The 19,225-nt window shown below is 40.1% G+C and overlaps 1 protein-coding gene and 1 pseudogene across 4 annotated transcripts in view; one reads left to right on the top strand and one right to left on the bottom strand.

Annotated features, from left to right (window-relative positions):
* FANK1 (fibronectin type III and ankyrin repeat domains 1) overlaps nucleotides 1-19,225 on the bottom strand; it is a 107,594-nt gene that overhangs the window by 56,211 nt on the left and 32,158 nt on the right. The window contains exons 2-3 of one of the 4 annotated variants that reach the window (XM_061403994.1): nucleotides 6,316-6,431; nucleotides 3,716-3,805 (exon numbers count right to left, since the gene is read on the bottom strand). The exons of 2 other annotated variants lie outside the window; for them this stretch is intronic. Coding sequence is in view for 1 of the 2 variants with exons in the window: in XM_061403992.1 (XP_061259976.1) it covers nucleotides 6,316-6,349 (34 nt within the window). In the remaining variant the exon portion in view is untranslated. The remainder of the gene's footprint in view (nucleotides 1-3,715; nucleotides 3,806-6,315; nucleotides 6,432-19,225) is intronic. One more of the 4 variants, XM_061403992.1, reaches the window with a different exon arrangement.
* On the top strand, nucleotides 4,483-6,293 carry LOC133239063 (zinc finger CCCH domain-containing protein 14-like; annotated as a pseudogene).

The following is a 19,225-nucleotide window of genomic DNA, read 5'->3' as shown; positions in this document are numbered from 1 at the left end:
AACTGCTTAACTCTTAGAAGTTAATTACTAAACTCTGACTTTAAATTTATTTAAAATTCCTAACCATAACTTTTGAATTACTACTTCAATTATGTTACATCCCATCACAAACGTACACAATAAATATATGACATTTCATGTACCTCTGCTATACTCTCTGCAAACCAAACAAGAGCCTTTGGTCAAAAGTGAAAAACTTCAACTTGATCTGAAGTAGGAAAGCAATAAAAATAAAAATTATTCATGCTCATACATAACAGTAAATCTGACTGCTCCTTTCCATTTTCTATGCTAGTATAAAACTTGCATTATATATGGAGGCTTGATATTAGAGCATGGAAGCAAGGGATATCTCCAATAAATCATATTTTCTTTACAATCTTCAAGAAAACCTTTTTTTTTTTTTTTTTGCTTTTCTTACAGTGGAATCCTCAATAAATATCACCTTGAATCCCCCTTCAGATGTATTCAATCCCTATCTTGGCTGTTGTTCCTTTCCAGGGTACGTGTACCGGCTTAACTACAGAACAGACTTGTGGTTGCCAAGGCGGAGTGTGGATGGGGCGGGACGGATTGGGAGTTTGGGATTAGCACATGCAAAACATGATAAATAGACCGGATAAACAACAAGGCTCTACTGTATAGCACAGGGAATGATAGTCAATGTCTTGTGATAAACCATAATGAAAATTATATAAAAAAAGCATACATATTGCATAACTGAATCACTTTGCTGTACAGCAGAAACTAACATAACACTGCAAATCAACTATATTTCAATTTTAAACAAAGTACTGGTTTAAGCTTTAAGAGCTATCATGCATTCTCTGTAAAATGTTCACGTTCATGGTAAGAATACATACTTTGTAGCCAAACTGCTATACAGCCAAGTTATTCAATATTTATATCAATCTCCATTTCTCTCCTGAGTCTAAGTTTAAAATGTGAGTAAATGGGACTTCCCTGCTGTGGCCCAGGGGTTAAGACCTCTCCTTCCAGTGCAAGGGGCATAGGTTTAATCCCTGGCCGGGAAGCTAAGATCCCACATGCCTCATGGCCAAAAAAAACAAAAAACAGAAGCAGTGTTGTAACAAATTCAATAACGACTTTAAAATAAAATTATGAACTAATCCATTATTTTAAAATGTGAATAAATAAGAATGTGGCTTTAGATGGCATTCTGCCATATCTGGGATGAGTGATCATAGTTCATTCAAATAGAAAACTTCCAAAACCTAAAATTCTTTGAATTTTCCTTGCGTATGATATATTTCCTTTGCTCCACCTTTGCCTCCTTGACTTTCCACTTCTGTAGAAAGCGTATTTTTTCTTACTTAGAACAAACTTGATTTTGTTTGGGAGCTAAGAAAATCACTTGATATGAAGCATGTAACTGGGGTTTTTATTAAAATGTCATTAAAAATAAGATAGGTGCCTCAAATACGAGTATTACAAGGGTTTCACAGAAATTCTTCAACAAGCAAAGCAACTGACAAAAAAAAATCCAGTCACTTTGGCAAAGCTATCATTTTAGGCAACTGTTCTTTTTAAACTGTAGTTCATTCTGAGTTATATAAGGGTGCTATTAATTATTGTTCCTCTCCATGTCTTTTTAAAGTAAAAATCCATTTTGCCCAGAACAGGGGGGGAAAAAAAAGAATCCATTAATTATTAAAATTCTTCTGGAATATCAAATTTATATCAATTTCATTTAAAATTTGTTTGATTCTATTAGGATAATTTTATGCTTTTCACCACAGAAACAAAACTGTTGTGGTAATACTAACATTTATATAAGCATTCACATGGCCAGATGCTATGCTAAGTGCTTTGAAGCCACTGTCTTAGCTCAGGCACCTGGAGCAAGGCTGATCCCTTACCCACATTTCAGGCTGGGACTCAGAGCCTTCCCTAGTCTGTCCAACTCCAGACACTGCCAAGCTCTGCTGGGTCTGGGGCCGTGGCTCCCCAGGAAATGGAAAAATGACAAGTTAGCAACCAAGAAGCACTGCGGGCCCTGCTGGCTCCCTGGGACCCGGATCTCAGAGAACTTTCACAGGCTTCCCATTCTCCAGAGCCCAGAACCCAGGTTGTCGCAGTCATTTGTTTCCCCTACAATGGAAATCATCCTGCAGATAAATTCACCTTTAAAGATTCCAAGATAGGATACATAGAACCAGAACTGATGGAGCGGAGAAGAAGGCAGTTGGTGAGGGGCGGGCAGTGTCTGGAGACACCCCTCTTCCCACTCAGAGGTCGCCCTGAGGCAGCTCCTCTCTGAACCCCTGAGGTAGATCACCAGGCAGCCTGCAGGCCAGGCCAGGGCTGTGGCCTCTCTCAGAGACTCCGCCTCAGTCAGAGAGGCAGATGTAAGGCAGGAGGGGCCCAGCCCAGCAGCCCTCCCGGAACAGGGGGCCCTGGCCGCCAGAGGCCGAGGGCTTCTCCAAGCGTGGTTCCTGGCTCCTCATTCTGGAGTCATTAGAGGGGCTCCTCCTGTTACAGACAGAGGAGCTGCTCTGCTCCCCAGGTCCCACGACTGGGCTACCACACTCTGTCCACAGACATTTAAGCAGACCGGGGCTAAATCCTGCCAGAAGTAGAGGCCACGCGACAGAAAGCACTTTCCAGCACAGAGGGGAGCATGCAGGCATCTGGACACAGTGTGTGTCTACACAAGGCATCTGGACACGGTGTAGGTCCAGGGGAGGAATGCTGCCCAGCTGAACCCATATTTACTAAGGATTCTGGTGGGCCAAAGGGGTCCCTAAGCCATGAAATAATCAGACCCAGAGAGAGATTTAGTATAAAGCTAATAAAGTCTGAATTTTTGTGTGTGGGGCAGGGGGGTGGGAGGGTCTCTCATTTGCACAAGCCCCTTGCAAGACTCAATGAGGGATCCTAGCAGTGTAACATGTGGTAAAACATTTTCTTGTAAATCGTGCAATGTTTGAACTCCCAGGTTGTTAGCGGAGTGTCCCCTCCCCACCCCAACATCCCCTCCAGCCACCTCCCCATGTCTGGTGTATAGCATGAACTGGTACTCTAGAGATAGCACTAAAGCAGGGGTCCCCAACCTCCGGTACCTCCTGCCTGGTGATCTGAAGTAGAGCTAATATAATAATAATAGGAAAAAACTACACAATAAATGTAACACACTTGAATCATCCGAAACCACCTCCGCTCCCCGGTCTGTGGGAAAATTTTCTGCTGGACTAAAGGGAAGTGGAGCTGGAAATGCATTTGGTTCGATTTGACAAAGTACAGCTGTGCAGTTTGCAGTCACTCCTGTTATAACTGAGGTCCTATCCCCCCATCCCCTGTGGCAATCACTTCTAGGGATACTCCCACCATGCCCTGGGCTCACACCCCATCACACAGGTTTGAGGTGAAAGGTCCTACTGCCTTATGAACAGTAGAGGAGACTGAAGTCTACTAGCGCTAGTCTGTAGAAAATTCTTTCAAACAAATATTTAAAGTCTCAAGCAGAGGATTTGGATCTCATTAATATACAGTTAAAACACAATTTTTCACCTGTCAGAAACACACACAATGAAAAGTGTATGCCATCATAAACACACGACACTTTCTTTTTAGCAGCAAATCACAGGAAATAAAATTTGTCATAAGTCTTGGTTTGTAGGACACAAAGCATTATGGCAAAGAGCGAGTATAACTAAAGACAGGGCAGCATGATTTATGCATTCTTTATGCACACCTTAACTTATCTGATGTATCTTGCCCTCACAAAGTCTGACAGTTCCAGATAAAACAGCATGTGAAATCACCACCAATACAGCAGAGTAGCCTGAAGAAACAAATGTTCCAGTGAAAAACTCTGACACATACCCCATCAATAATTCAATATTTGTAGTATAAGAATAATTTGATTATACAATTATGGGGTTCAATTGAACACAGTGGCAAATTTTAAGTGCACTTGAATTACTCTCTTGTCTGCCTTAATTTCAGATAAATTTTCCACTGTTTTCTACAATTACAGATCATTCCCAAATTTAAATGCAATGGAAAGTAAGGATTCTAGCAGAATTTAAAGGAGGAAACTGGCGAGGGAGAGAATGAAGATTGGCAGAACCTTTGAAAAGTTAAAAATTCACCTATATAATAGTAAAATTTTAAAACCTAAAGGCTGAAACGGTATGCAGAATTATTTAGAAAGGAATCATCAGAGGGTGGTCCTAAGATGGCAGAGGAATAGGATGGGGAGACCACTTTCTCCCCCACAGATTCATGGAAAGAACATTTGAACGCTGAGCAAATTCCACAAAACAACTTCTGAATGCTGGCAGAGGACATCAGGCACCCAAAAAGGCAGCCCATTGTCTTCAAAAGGAGGTAGGGGAAAAAATATAAAAGATAAAAAGAGAGACAAGAGAGGGAAGGACAGAGATCCATCCCGGGAAGGGAGTCTTAAAAAAGAAAGAAGTGCCCTGGTCCACGGGATGCCACGCAGTGCCCGCCGCTTCCCGCCGCGGAGCCATGGAGATCGGCACGGAGATCAGCCAGTGCCATTAAGGGGAAATTGCAAGAATTAGGAGCTTACGTCGATGAAGAACTTCCTGATTACATTATGGTGATGGTGGCCAACAAGAAAAGTCAGGACCAAATGACAGAGGACCTGTCCCTGTTTCTAAGGAACAACACAATTCGATTCACCGTATGGCTTCACGGTGTATTAGATAAACTTCGTTCGGTAACAACCGACCCCTCTAGTCTGAAGTCTTCTGATACCAACCTCTTTGATGGTAACGTACCTTCAAACAAGAGCAGTTTCAGTCGAGGAGATGAGAGAAGGCACGAGGCTGCAGTGCCACCTCTTGCAGTTTCTAGCACTAGACCTGAAAAAAGAGAGTCTAGAGTTTCTACAAGTTCACAGGAACAGAAAGCCACTAATGTCAGACAGACTTATGATGATGGAGCTGCAACCCGACTAATGTCACAGTGAAACCTTTGAGGGAGTTAGCACCCTCTGAAGATGTGATTGATATTAAGCCAGAACCAGATGATCTCATTGATGAAGACCTCAACTTTGTGCAGGAGAATCCCTTATCTCAGAAAAAAACCACAGTGACACATATGGTTCTTCTCGCCCTTCTATTGAAATTTATCGGCCACCTGCAACTCGAAACACAGACAGTGGTGCTCATCTAAACAGGTTGCAGTTTCAACAGCAGCAAAACAGTATTCATGCTGCCAAGCAACTTGATATTCAGAGCAGCCGGGTGTATGAAACAGGACGCTTGTGTGAACCAGAAGTGCTTAACAGCTTAGAAGAGACTTACAGTCCCTTCTTCAGAAGCAACGCAGAAAAGATGAGTATTGAGAAAGAAAACTTTTAGAAGAGAAAGTTGCCTGTGGTAAGTTCAGTTGTTAAAGTAAAAAAATTCAGTCATGACGGAGAAGAGGAGGAGGAAGATGATGATTGTGGGTCCCGTACAGGAAGCATCTCCAGCAGTGTGTCAGTGCCAGTGAAGCCTGAACGGAGACCGTCACTTCCACCTTCTAAACAAGCTAACAAGAATCTAATTTTGAAGGCTATATCTGAAGCTCAAGAATCTGTAACAAAAACAACTAACTATTCTACAGTCTCACAGAAACAGACACTTCCAGTTGCTCCCAGAACTCGAACTTCTCAGGAAGAATTGCTAGCAGAAATGGTCGAGGGACAAGGCAGAGTCCCTAGGATAAGTTCTCCTGTTAAAGAAGAGGAAGCAAAAGGAGACAATATAGACAAAAGTCAAGGAACTCAACAGAGGCAGTTGTCATCCCGATTGCAAATTGACCCCGTAATGGCAGAAACTCTGCAGATCAGTCAAGCTGAGATGAGCGAGCTGAGCATGGCGCAGAAGCCGGAGAAGCTGCTGGAGCACTGCAAGTACTGGCCTGCCTGCAAGAACGGGGACGAGTGCGCTTACCATCACCCCATGTCGCCTTGCAAAGCCTTTTCCAATTGTAAATTTGCTGAGAAGCGTCTGTTTGTTCATCCAAATTGTAAATACGATGCAAAATGTACTAAACCAGACTGTCCCTTCACTCACATGAGCCGAAGAACACCAGGACTGCCTCCAAAACCAGTCACAGCACCAGCACCGCCTTCCAGTAGTCAGCTGTGCCACTACTTCCCAGTGTGTAAGAAAATGGAGTGTCCCTTCTATCATCCAAAACACTGTAGATTTAACACTCAGTGTACACGACCTGACTGTACGTTCTACCATCCCACCATTACTGTACCACCATGACATGCCTTGAAATGGATTTGACCTCAGACCAGGTAAAGTGAATGACACCCAGTCCTACCTGACAGAAGACTGTGGTGTTTGAGAGTTTCCATCTGCTGATGAAAGACATTCTACAGAATTTGTCAAATCTTTGGAACTTGGAATATATTGCTTTCATAATGTGAAGTTTATTGCCTAAAAAAAAAAAAAGAGAGAGAGAAGCTTCCAAACACCAGGAAACACTCTTACTGGCAATCTGTGGCGAGCCTTGGAACCTCAGAGGGCAAAAAATTGGGAGGAAAAATAAATAAATAATTAAACCCCACAGATTACGTGCCTAAGGCAACTCCCAGCGAAGAAGCAGCACAGACGCTTGCATCCGCCACTAGCAAGTCGGGGCTGGGCAGGGAGCTGCGGGCTGCATTGCTTAGAGTAAGGACCAGGCCTGAATGCCCCGAGGGCAATCTGAGGGAACTAACTTGAGATAGCAAACCAGACTGTGGGATAGCTATCCGGCGAAAAGCCCTAACCTAAAACACTGCCAGGCCTACTCACAGAACAAAGGGCTGAGCAGAGCTAGCCAGCTGTGGACCAGCCCATTCCCCACCAGAGACAGGCGAGGGCAGCCAGAGCCAGAAGGGGGCAATCGTGGCCCCAGAGAGGCATCATCTACCAAACTGCAAGCAGGCTTCATTGCTAACCAAGACTCCTTGGGATTCTGGACAGTCGACATCCACTGGGAGGGTTGCAGCCAGAGATCAGCTCCCCAGAGGACAGCTCCCCAGAGGAGACACACGGTACACCTGAGAAGGTGCGCCCATTGTACACCCAGAAAACCGAGGGGCTGGGACAGGGGAGGCGATAAGTCATAGCTCGCCAAGCACCTGGTCACCTGAGTTTCTCAGACAGGGGAAAGGCACAAAATGCAGGCCCAATCAAGTCTGCGCCTTTGTGGAGTACCCAAGAACCTGAACCTGAGCAGCTTTGACCTGGGAAGTGCACTCAACCCAGAACCGGCCTCAGACAGTGCCTGGCACAGCAACCTAGAGCCTGAGCAGTGTAGATTGGGAAAGCACACTCGCCGTGAGCAGGGCAAACCCAGTGTGGCCGAGACACCGGGAGCACTCCCCACAGACACCAGTGATATTTGTTTGCAGTGTTCCTCCCTCCCCACAGCACGACTGAACAAGTGAGCCTAAAACAAGTGACCACCACTGCCCCCTTGTGTCAGGGCGGAAATTAGACGCTGAAGAGGCCAGCAAACAGAAGCTAAAATAAACAGAGGGAACCGCTTTGGAAGTGACAGTTGCAATAGATTAAAACCCTGCAGTTAGCACTGACTACATAGGAAAGGGCCTATAGATCTTGAGAAGTGTAAGTCAGATCAAGGAACTATCTGAAAATGAACTGACCCCACAATGTCCACAACAACACCAGAGAAAGTCCTAGATATATTTTTACTATTATCATTTTTTTAATTTTTAATTTTTTTTAAATTTTAAGTCCTCTATTACTCCTTTAATTTTCATTTTTATAACCTATTCCTTTGCAAAAAAAAAAACAAACCCTATTTTTAAAGCAAACTTAACCTACTATTCCTTTGCAAAAAAAAAAAAGACCCTATTTTTAAAGCAAACTTCATATATATATATTTTATAATTTTTGTGACTTTGTTCTTTTCTTTAATATTGTATTTTTGAGAATCTAACCTCTAGATTTTTAATCTTTGCTTTTTGGTATTTGTTATCAATTTTGTACCTTTAGAACCCAATCTTCAGTACCCATTTTTACTTGGGAGCAAGATTATTAGCTGGATTGCTCTCCCCCTCTTTAGACTTCCCTTTTTCTCCACCAGGTTGCCTCTATCTCCCTCCTCCCCCTTTTCTTCTCTATGCAACTCTGTGAATCTCTTTATGTGTTCTGGGCTGTTGAAAACACTTAGGGAACTGATTACTGGCTGGATCTGTCTCTCTCCTTTTGATTCCCCCTTTTATCCTCCTGGCCACCTCTGTCTCCTTCCTCCCTCTTCTCTTCTCTGTGTAACTCTGTGTACTCTCCAGGTGTCCCTCACTGTGGAGAAACTTTATATCATTAACCTAGATGTTTTATCATCAGTGCTGTATAGATGGAGAAGTCTTGAGGATACTGTAAGAATACAACTGAAAACCAGAGGCAGGAGGCTTAAGTCCAAATCCTGAGATCACCAGAGAACTCCTGACTCCAGGGAACATTAATCGATAGGAGCTCATCAAATGCCTCCATACCTACACTGAAACCAAGCTCCACCCAAGGGCCAGACAAGACATACCATGCAAATTCTCCAGCAACACAGGAACATAGCCCTGAGCTTCAATATACAGGCTGCCCAAAGTCACAACAAACCCATTGACATCTCAAAATTCATTACTGGACACTTCATTGCACTCCAGAGAGAAGAAATCCAGCTCCACCCACCAGAACACCAACACAAGCTTCCCTAACCAGGAAACCTTGACAAGCCACCCGTCCATCCCCACCCACAGTGAGGAAACTACAATAAAGAGGAACCACAAACGGCCAGAATACAGAAAGGCCACCCCAAACACAGCAATATAAACAAGATGAAAAGGCAGAGAAATACCCAGCAGGTAAAGGAACAGGATAAATGCCCACCAAACCAAACAAAAGAGAAAGAGATAGGGAATCTACCTGATAAAGAATTCCGAATAATGATAGTGAAAGTGATCCAAAACCTTGAAAACAAAATTGAGTTACAGATAAATAGCTGGGAGACAAAGATTGAGAAGATGCAAGAAATGTTTAACAAGGACCTAGAAGAAATAAAAAAGAGTCAATATATAATGAATAACACAATAAATGAGATCAAAAACACTCTGGAGGGAACCAACAATAGAATAACAGAGGCAGATGATAGGATTAGTGAGGTAGAAGATAGAATGTTAGAAATAAATGAAACAGAGAGGAAAAAAAGAAAAAAGAATTAAAATAAATGAGGACAACTTCAGAGACCTCTGGAACAATGTTAAATGCCCCAACATTCAAATCATAGGAGTCCCAGAAGAAGACAAAAAGAAAGGCCATGAGAAAATACTTGAGGAGATAATAGTTGAAAACTTCCCTAAAATGGGGAAGGAAATAGTCATCCAAGTCCAAGAAACCCAGAGAGTCCCAAAAGGATAATCCCAAGGCTAAACACCCCAAGACACATATTAATCAAATTAACAAAGATCAAACACAAAGAACAAATATTAAAAGCAGCAAGGAAAAACAATAACCCACAAGGGGATTCCCATAAGGATAACAGCTGATCTTTCAATAGAAACTCTTCAGGCCAGAAGGGAATGGCAAGACGTATTTAAAGTGATGAAAGAAAATAACCTACAGCCCAGATTACTGTACCCAGCAAGGATCTCATTCAAATATGAAGGAGAAATCAAAAGCTTTACAGACAAGCAAAAGCTGAGAGAATTCAGCACCACCAAATCAGCTCTCCAACAAATGCTAAAGGATCTTCTCTAGATAGGAAACACAGAAAGGGTGTATAAACTCAAACCCAAAACAATAAAGTAAATGGCATCAGCATTACTTTGCATCGGCAAAGTAATTATTATCAATAATTACCTTAAATGTAAATGGGTTTAATGCCCCAACCAAAAGACAAAGACTGGCTGAATGGATATAAAAACAAGACCCCTACATATGTTGTCTACAAGAGACCCATCTCAAAACAAGGGACACATACAGACTGAAAGTGAGGGGCTGGAAAAAGATATTCCACGCAAATAGAGACCAAAAGAAAGCAGGAGTAGCAATACTCATATCAGATAAAATAGACTTTAAAACAAAGGCTGTGAAAAGAGACAAAGAAGGACACTACATAATGATCAAAGGATCAGTCCAAGAAGAAGATATAACAATTATAAATATATATGCACCCAACATAGGAGCACCACAATATGTAAGACAAATGCTAACAAGTATGAAAGGGGAAATTAATAATAACACAATAATATTGGGAGACTTTAATACCCCACTCACACCTATGGATAGATCAACTAAACAGAAAATTAACAAGGAAACACAAACTTTAAATGATACAATAGACCAGTTAGACCTAATTGATATCTATAGGACTGCTGCTGCTGCTGCTAAGTCACTTCAGTCATGTCTGACTCTGTGCAACCCCATAGAAGGCAGCCCACCAAGGCTCCCCCGTCCCTGGGATTCGACATTTCACCCCAAAACAATGAATTTCAATTTTTTCTCAAGCCCACATGGAAACTTCTCCAGGATAGATCATATGCTGGGCCATAAATCTAGCCTTGGTAAATTTTTAAAAAACTGAAATCATTCCAAGTATCTTTTCTGAACCACAATGCAGTAAGATTAGATGTCAATTACAGGAGAAAAACTATTAAAAACTCCAACATATGGAGGCTGAACAACACGCTGCTGAATAACCAACAAATCACGGAAGAAATCAAAAAAGAAATAAAAATATGCATAGAAATGAATAAAAATGAAAACACAACAACCCCAAACCTATGGGACACTGTAAAAGCAGTGCTAAGGGGAAGGTTCATAGCGATACAGGCATACCTCAAGAAACAAGAAAAAAGTAAAATAAATAACCTAACTCTACACCTAAAGCAACTAGAAAAGGAAGAGATGAAGAACCCCAGCGTTAGTAGAAGGAAAGAAATCTTAAAAATTAGGGCAGAAATAAATGCAAAAGAAACAAAAGAGACCATAGCAAAAATCAACAAAGCCAAAAGCTGGCTCTTTGAGAAGTTAAATAAAATTGACAAACCATTAGCCAGACTCATTAAGAAACAAAGGGAGAAAAATCAACAAAATTAGAAATGAAAATGGAGAGATCACAACAGACAACACAGAAATACAAAGGATCATAAGAGACTATTATCAGCAACTATATGCCAATAAAATGGACAACTTGGAAGAAATGGACAAATTCTTAGAAAAGCACAACTTTTCAAAACTGATCCAGGAAGAAATGGAAAATCTTAACAGACCCATCACAAGCATGGAAATGAAACTGTAATCAGAAATCTTCCAGCAAACAAAAGCCCAGGACCAGATAGCTTCACAGCTGAATTCTACCAAAAATTTATAAAAGAGCTAACACCTATCCTACTCAAACTCTTCCAGAAAATTGCAGAGGAAGGTAAACTTCCAAACTCATTCTATGAGACCACCATCACCCTAATACCAAAACCTGACAAAGATGCCACAAAAAAATAAAACTACAGGCCAATATCACTGATGAACATAGATGAAAAATCCTTAACAAAATTCTAGCAAACAGAATCCAACAACATATTAAAAAGATCATATATCATGACCAAGTGGGCTTTATCCCAGGGATGCAAGGATTCTTCAATATCCACAAATCAATCAATACACCACATTAACAAATTGAAAAATAAAAACCATATGATTATCTCAATAGATGCAGAGAAAGCCTTTGACAAAATCCAACACCCATTTATGATAAAAAAAAAAAAACCTCCAGAAAGCAAGAATAGAAGGAACATACCTCAACATAATAAAAGCTATATATGACAAACCCACAGCAAACATTATCCTCAATGGTGAAAAATTGAAAGCATTTCCCCTAAAGTCAGGAACAAGACAAGGGTGCCCACTCTCAACACTACTATTCAATATAGTTTTGGAAGTTTTGGCCACAGCAATCAGAGCAAAAAAAGAAATAAAAGGAATCCAGATTGGAAAAGAAGAAGTAAAACTCTCACTGTTTGCAGATGACATGATCCTCTATACAGAAAACCCTAAAGACTCCACCAGAAAATTACTAGAGCTAATTAATGAATATAGTAAAGTTGCAGAATATAAAATCAACACACAGAAATCCCTTGCATTCTTATACACTAACAATGATAAAACAGAAAAAGAAATTAAGGAACCAATTCTATTCACCATTGCAATGAAAAGAATAAAATACTTAGAAATATATCTACCTAAAGAAACAAAAGACCTATACATAGAAAACTATAAAACATGGTGAAAGAAATCAAAGAGGACACAAATAGATGGAGAAATATACCATATTCATAGATCAGAAGAATCAATATAGTGAAAATGAGTATATTACCCAAAGCAATCTATAGATTCCATGCAATCCCTATCAAGCTACCAACAGTATTTTTCACAGAACTAGATCAAATAATTTCACAATTTGTATGGAAATACAAAAAACCTCAAATAGCCAAAGCAATCTTGAGAAAGAAGAATGGAACTGGAGGAATCAACCTACCTGACTTCAGGCTCTACTACAAAGCCACAGTCATCAAGACAGTATGGTACTGGCACAAAGACAGAAATATAGATCAAGGGAACAAAATAGAAAGCCCAGAGATAAATCCATGCACCTATGGTCACCTTATCTTTGACAAAGGAGGCAAGAATATACAATGGAGAAAAGACAATCTCTTTAACAAGTGGTGCTGGGAAAACTGGTCAACCACTTGTAAAAGAATGAAACTACAACACTTTCTAACACCATACACAAAAATAAACTCAAAATGGAGTAAAGATCTAAACGTAAGGCCAGAAACTATAAAACTCCTAGAGGAAGACATAGGCAAAACACTCTCTGACAGAAATCACAGCAGGATCTTCTATGACCCACCTCCCAGAATATTGGAAATAAAAGCAAAAATAAACAAATGGGACCTAATTAAAATTAAAAGTTTTTGCACAACAAAGGAAACTATAAGCAAGGTGAAAAGACAGCCTTCAGAATGGGAGAACATAGCAAACGAAGCAACTGACAAAGAATTAATCTCAAAAATATACAAGCAACTCCTGCAGCTCAATTCCAGAAAAATAAACGGCCCAATCAAAAAATGGGCCAAAGAACTAAACAGACATTTCTCCAAAGAAGACATACAGATGGCTAACAAACACATGAAAAGATGCTCAACATTACTCATTATTAGAGAAATGCAAATCAAAACCACAATGAGGTACCATTTCACGCCAGTCAGAAGGGCTGCTATCCAAAAGTCTACAAGCAATAAATGCTGGAAAGGGTGTAGAGAAAAGGGAACCCTCTTACACTGTTGGTGGGAATGCAAACTAGTACAGCCACTATGGAGAACAGTACGGAGATTCCTTAAAAAACTGGAAATAGAATTGCCATATGACCCAGCAATCCCACTACTGGGCATACACACCAAGGAAATCAGAATTGAAAGAGACAAGTGTACCCCAATGTTCATTGCAGCACTGTTTATAATACCCAGGACATGGAAGCAACCTAGATGTCCATCAGCAGACAAATGGATAAGAAAGCTGTGGTACATACACACAATGGAACATTACTCAGCCACTAAAAAGAACACATTTGAATCAGTTCTAATGAGGTGGATGAAACTGGAGCCTATTATACAGAGTGAAGTAAGCCAGAAAGAAAAACACCAATACAGTATACTAACGCATATATATGGAATTTAGAAAGATGGTAACAATAACCCTGTATGCGGGACAGCAAAAGAGACACAGATGTATAAAACAGTCTTTCGGACTCCGGGAGAGAGCAAGGGTGGGAAGATTTGGGAGAATGGCATTGAAACATGTATATTATCATATATGAAACAGATCACCAGTCCAGGTTCAATGCATGATACAGGGTGCTAGGGGCTGGTGCATTGGGATGATCCAGAAGGATGGGATGAGAAGAGAGGTAGGAGAGGGGATCAGGATGGGGAACACATGTACACCCGTGGTGGATTCATGTCAACGTATGGCAAAATCAATACAATATTGTAAAGTTATTAGCCTCCAATAAATAAATAAATAAAATTTTAATAAAAAAGAATCATCATAGCCAAGAAAGTACTGGTCACAAAAATGACGACGGAAGTGATAAGATTATGAGAAGCAGAGTATTCCTAAACATGAAACAGAATTTCCAAACAGAAAACTATTTCTGCTGTCTGCACAGCCTCATTGTAATGAATTTGTTGACTTCCACAAGTACTCTGAATTTTCATCCTGGACTGTCACACACTGTGAATGCAAGTTTTTTCCCTCCAAAGTCGCAATCCCAATTTACAGAGAGTCAAATGGAACATATAAAGAATTTATTAAAACGCTTCTTCAACAGATACTGTAAAACAAATGCAAAGATGAACAGATTGTTACCAGATTTTCTTTTGTCTACTCCTCAACTGATGAATGTATATATTGGGTTTGCTGATGAATGTACATGTCAGGAGGTTTTGTTGATATTGTTAAGTATTTTTACAAGTATTATTTTAAATATTTTTACACACTACTTACACAGACATGCTTTCAGATGGAATTAAAAGTAATGAGAACTCTCAAAAATCAGAGGTCACAGATCATGAGGAAACTGTGTTTACTTGGATTACACATAAATCAAATTAAAGTGTGCTTTACCATCACGTTGAAGAACAGACAAGAAGGAACATTCAGCATTATTGTGAATTACTACAAACAGCAGTTGAGGGTATTAAATAGTTAAATCAAGAAGGTTTACCCGTCAGATAGCACAGTGAAAACTGATGCTTTCAAACAACAGAAATTTCAGAGAATCAGACTAACTGCTGGGTTTGATCAAGTTTTACATGCGTATTTGGCAAACTGTTAAAATGAAAGGACTGATGTGACTTATTTATCCAAAACAGCTCATAAAGAATTCATCAGAATAGGGGAAAACTTGAACTAAATGAAGTGAGAAATCAAATAAACAAACCAGACATCAAATAATACTCGATTGCTTCAGATTCTACAATAGTGAACTGCTTTGGCTATGTCACTATGTGTACAGCTTGCAGACAGGAAACCAATTTGCTGTGCAGAAAACCCATTCTTAAGTGTTTGGTCAAACTCATCTGAAATTAAGGCACATACAAGAGTCATTGAAATGCAGCTTTGGCTTTTTGACAGGATGAATGCAATCCTGGACTACTGGAACCCACGTTCCACACCTGTGACTCTAGAGTCAAGCACTCTGAAAATCTAGGTATTTAAAATATATTTCAGATGCTGCTCATCCCCAAATCACATCAGGAAATCTGCCTCCCACTATCAGAAGCGATGACTACTTCAGGGTCTTATAACAGCTATGCTCTTTTCCAGGGTTTATCTCTTATATTAGACGGAGTATTTTAAAACATTCATGCCAAACTGGATTTTTCTTTTAAAGAGTCTAAAGGGTGTTTGAAAAAGTTGGCTTAAAGCTCAACATTCAGAAAACTAAGATCATGGCTTCCAGTCCCATCACTTCATGGCAACTAGATGGGGAAACAGTGGAAGAAGTGACAGACTTTATTTTGGGGGGCTCCAAAATCACTGCAGATGGTGATTGCAGCCATGAAATTAAAAGACACTTACTCCTTGGAAGGAAAGCTATGAGCAACCTAGACAGCATATTAGAAAGCAGATACACTACTTTGTCAACAAAGGTCCATCTAGTCAAGGCTGTGGTTTTCCCAGTAGTCATGCATGAATGTGAGAGTTGGACTATAAAGAAAGCTGAGCGCAGAAGAACTGATGCTTTTGAACTGTGGTATTAGAGAAGACTCTTGAGAGACCCTTGGACTGCAAGGAGATCCAACCAGTCCATCCTAAAGGAGATCAGTTCTGGGTGTTGAATGCAAGGACTGATACTGGAGCTGAAACTCCACACTTTGGCCACCTGATGCGAAGAACTGACTCATTGGAAAAGACCCTGATGCTGGGAAAGATTGAAGGTGGGAGGAGAAGGGGACGACAGAAAATAAGATGGTTGGTTGGCATCACTGACTCAATGGACATGAGTCTGAGTAAACTCCAGGAGTTGGTGATGGACAGGGAGGCCTGGCGTGCTGCAGTCCATGGGGTCACAAAGAGTCAGACACGACTGAACGACTGAACAGAACTGAGAAGGGTAGTTAGATCGCTCGCCCGTTCTAAATTAATGAAATCTTGAAGCATAACAACACTGTAAAGTACAATGACATTTTAATGACTCTAAAACCTTTTCTATGAGTGAAAAGGAAAATCTGAACATAAACTAGGCAAAAAAATGTTTATTCAAAAAGTCAGTGATAAAAAAGGGAAAAAATAGTTAATGATAGTGGTACAAAGGGCCACATACCATGGAATCCTGTTTATATGAAGAGTTCAGACAGGTAAGTCCATAGACAGAAGTGAATGAATGGGTGCAGGGAGCAGGGAGGACAGGGAAAGGGGAATGAGTGCTAATGGGTATGGGATCTCCTCTGGGGGTCATGAAATGAATTTAGACCGTAGTGATAGCTACACATTTTTGTGAACATACTAAAAAATCCACTAGATTGTACGCTTGTAAAAGGTGTGTATCTTATATATAAATTTTTTTTTAATATTTTAAAAACTAACAAAGGTTGACTGCCATTTTAACTGCAATTTTGAGACACTATTTTAGATGAGGGCAGTAAAAATATCTTAAATTTCATATTTGGACATATGAAGGGTTTCAATTTATTTGTTAAGCACAGAAGAAAATGCAGGAAATTGTTGAAATGTGACATGAAGGTGATTAAAAATGAACAATAAGGTAAAAATCATCCTGACACCCAGAAGTAAGTTGTCAGAGAAAAATTTTCAGTTCTCAATAAAAGCAGTAATTAAAGGGAAGGGATAAAAGTTCAAGCACAATGAACAGGCCCCTGGAATCTTCTGTTGTGTTTGTTTTGATAATCCAGTTAAGAGATAAGTGAATCAGATAAAACAATGGGGAAAATAGTGAAAACTTTTGCTGAATTTTCCTTAAAAAAGCAAATTAAAGATAAAATATAACTCATAATTGCCACTATTATGAAGATAGGTCATGTCTGACCTCTTTGTGACCCCATGAACTGCAGCACACCAGGCTTCCCTGTCCTTCTCAGTCTCCCAGAGTTTACTCAAACTGATGTCCATTGAGTCAGTGGTGCTATCTGACCATCTCATCCTCTGCTGCCCGCTTCTCCTTCTGCCCTCAATCTTTACAATTTAAAAAATGTTTGATAACAAGTATTCTCAACTTACTGAATATGTGTGATAACCCTGGTCTGACAAAATGTGAAATGGTCACACAGGAAAAAAAAAAGAAAAAGCAAAACCTGATAGAAGTTTCAGCAAATTTGTCAGTAAAATCCTAAAAATGTACATGGAATTACCAGTAAAAAGATGCAAAGCTGAAACTCTTCTAAAATATTTTTTTAAAAAAAGACTGAATTATCCTTTTTCTTTTGATATCTAGGAAGTATGCCATTATATGAATGCACTATATTTAGCCTATTTCCTTTTACAGGGCTTTGAGAATGTTTCCAACCTTTTTCTACCATAAACAATGTGTATACTTACCTTTCCATTCATGTAGGAAAGTGTCTAGAGGATAAAATCAGAGAACACACACGTTTAAATTGGATTAATATGACTTCCGTCTCTGTGCATGCATGCTAAGTCACTTCGGTTGTGTCAACTCTTTGTGACCCCGTGAACTGTAGCCCACCATGCTCCTCTGCGCTTGGGATTTCCTAGGCAAGAATATTGGAGTGGGTTGCCATGCCTTCCTCCAGGGAATCTTCCCGACCGCAGGCATCGAACTAGCATCTCCTGCACTGGCAGGTGAGCTCTTTACAACTAGCGCCGCCTGGGAAGCATGCACGCACACACACACACACACACACACACACCCAGCACAATTCTACACCTACTTCCATACCCTCAGGAATACAGCATGCTGTCAAATTTTCAGATCCCTTTGAAACGGAATTTCCTGGACATTATTTTAATATGCTTTTTTAAAGAGCTGTTTTAGGTTCATTGCAAAATTGAGCAGTACAGAGAACTGCCACGTGCCCTCTACTTTGTCAGATTGGCAGCAAACACAATTTCTGCAGGACTGATTTGTTTCTTTGCTCTATGATCTTTCTATGAAAAAGGTTATTGCCCATCCCAAAATTAGAAATGCATTTTCCTATATATCCTCCCAAACATTTTAAATTTTACCTTTCATATTTAATTCTTGACTCATCTGGTACTGATTTTATATATAAAGGGAGATAGCGATCCAATTTCATAGGTTTCCCTCATATTGATAGCTGTCCCAGCACAATTTTGATTAGAAATAACTTTACAATTCTCAGTCCACCTACCTGTGAAATTTATCATTGTGTCTTTTGTACTATTTTTCAGTGAAGGTGCATAAATTTCTTCATTACAAGACTCACATCTAGCAAAATGGATATTCCTACGTTCCTTTAATTTGGCATAATGATATTTTAAAATGTGCTAACAATTTTTAACCAGTATTATAGAAATGTACCAACTGATGTTTGTTGATCTGCTGGTCACCTTGTAAGACTCTGGGATAATCATTTGTCTTTCATTTTTATTGTATATGATATAAACTCTACCATTTTGGTAGATACTCATAACCTCGGCAAAAAATAAAAGAACTATTTGGTGGTTTCATCCTTTCCAGTCTTTAGCCTTTGTTCTCCTTGTCCAGCAATGCTGAAACATTATATTTGTTTGATCCTGATTTTAAAGGCAACACAATATAAAAGAAAAAAAAAATCTGTGCAAACCATTTATCAGGCTAAGAACATTCCTACCCCCAATTCCTTATTTGCTAAGCATTTTCAGCCATACTTGAGAGCTGACTTTCAAATGACTTTTCTACTTTTATTAAAATGATATTTTCTCATGTGTTAATGTAGCTTTCATCGGCTTGCCGACATTGCCACCTACTGCCGAAGCTAGATTCCCGCGGGACCAGGTTCCTCCGAGGCCTTACCGAGCGCTGTCAGATGCTGCCGGCCTGCCTGGCTAACCTGCACGCCTGACCTGGCCCACTGTTCACCTGTTTAGCATGTAACCCACCCCAGCTCTAGGAGAACCCAGCACCCTTAGGAGTGTCCAGTCATCAAGCACAATCTGATTCTGCTTCCTGTCTCCTCCCTCCAGAC

Source organism: Bos javanicus, chromosome 26 (assembly GCF_032452875.1).
Source record: "Bos javanicus breed banteng chromosome 26, ARS-OSU_banteng_1.0, whole genome shotgun sequence".
NCBI lineage: Eukaryota > Metazoa > Chordata > Mammalia > Artiodactyla > Bovidae > Bos > Bos javanicus.
The sequence above is the reverse complement of the archived record's forward strand: the minus strand, read 5'-3'. Positions and strand labels throughout refer to the sequence as shown.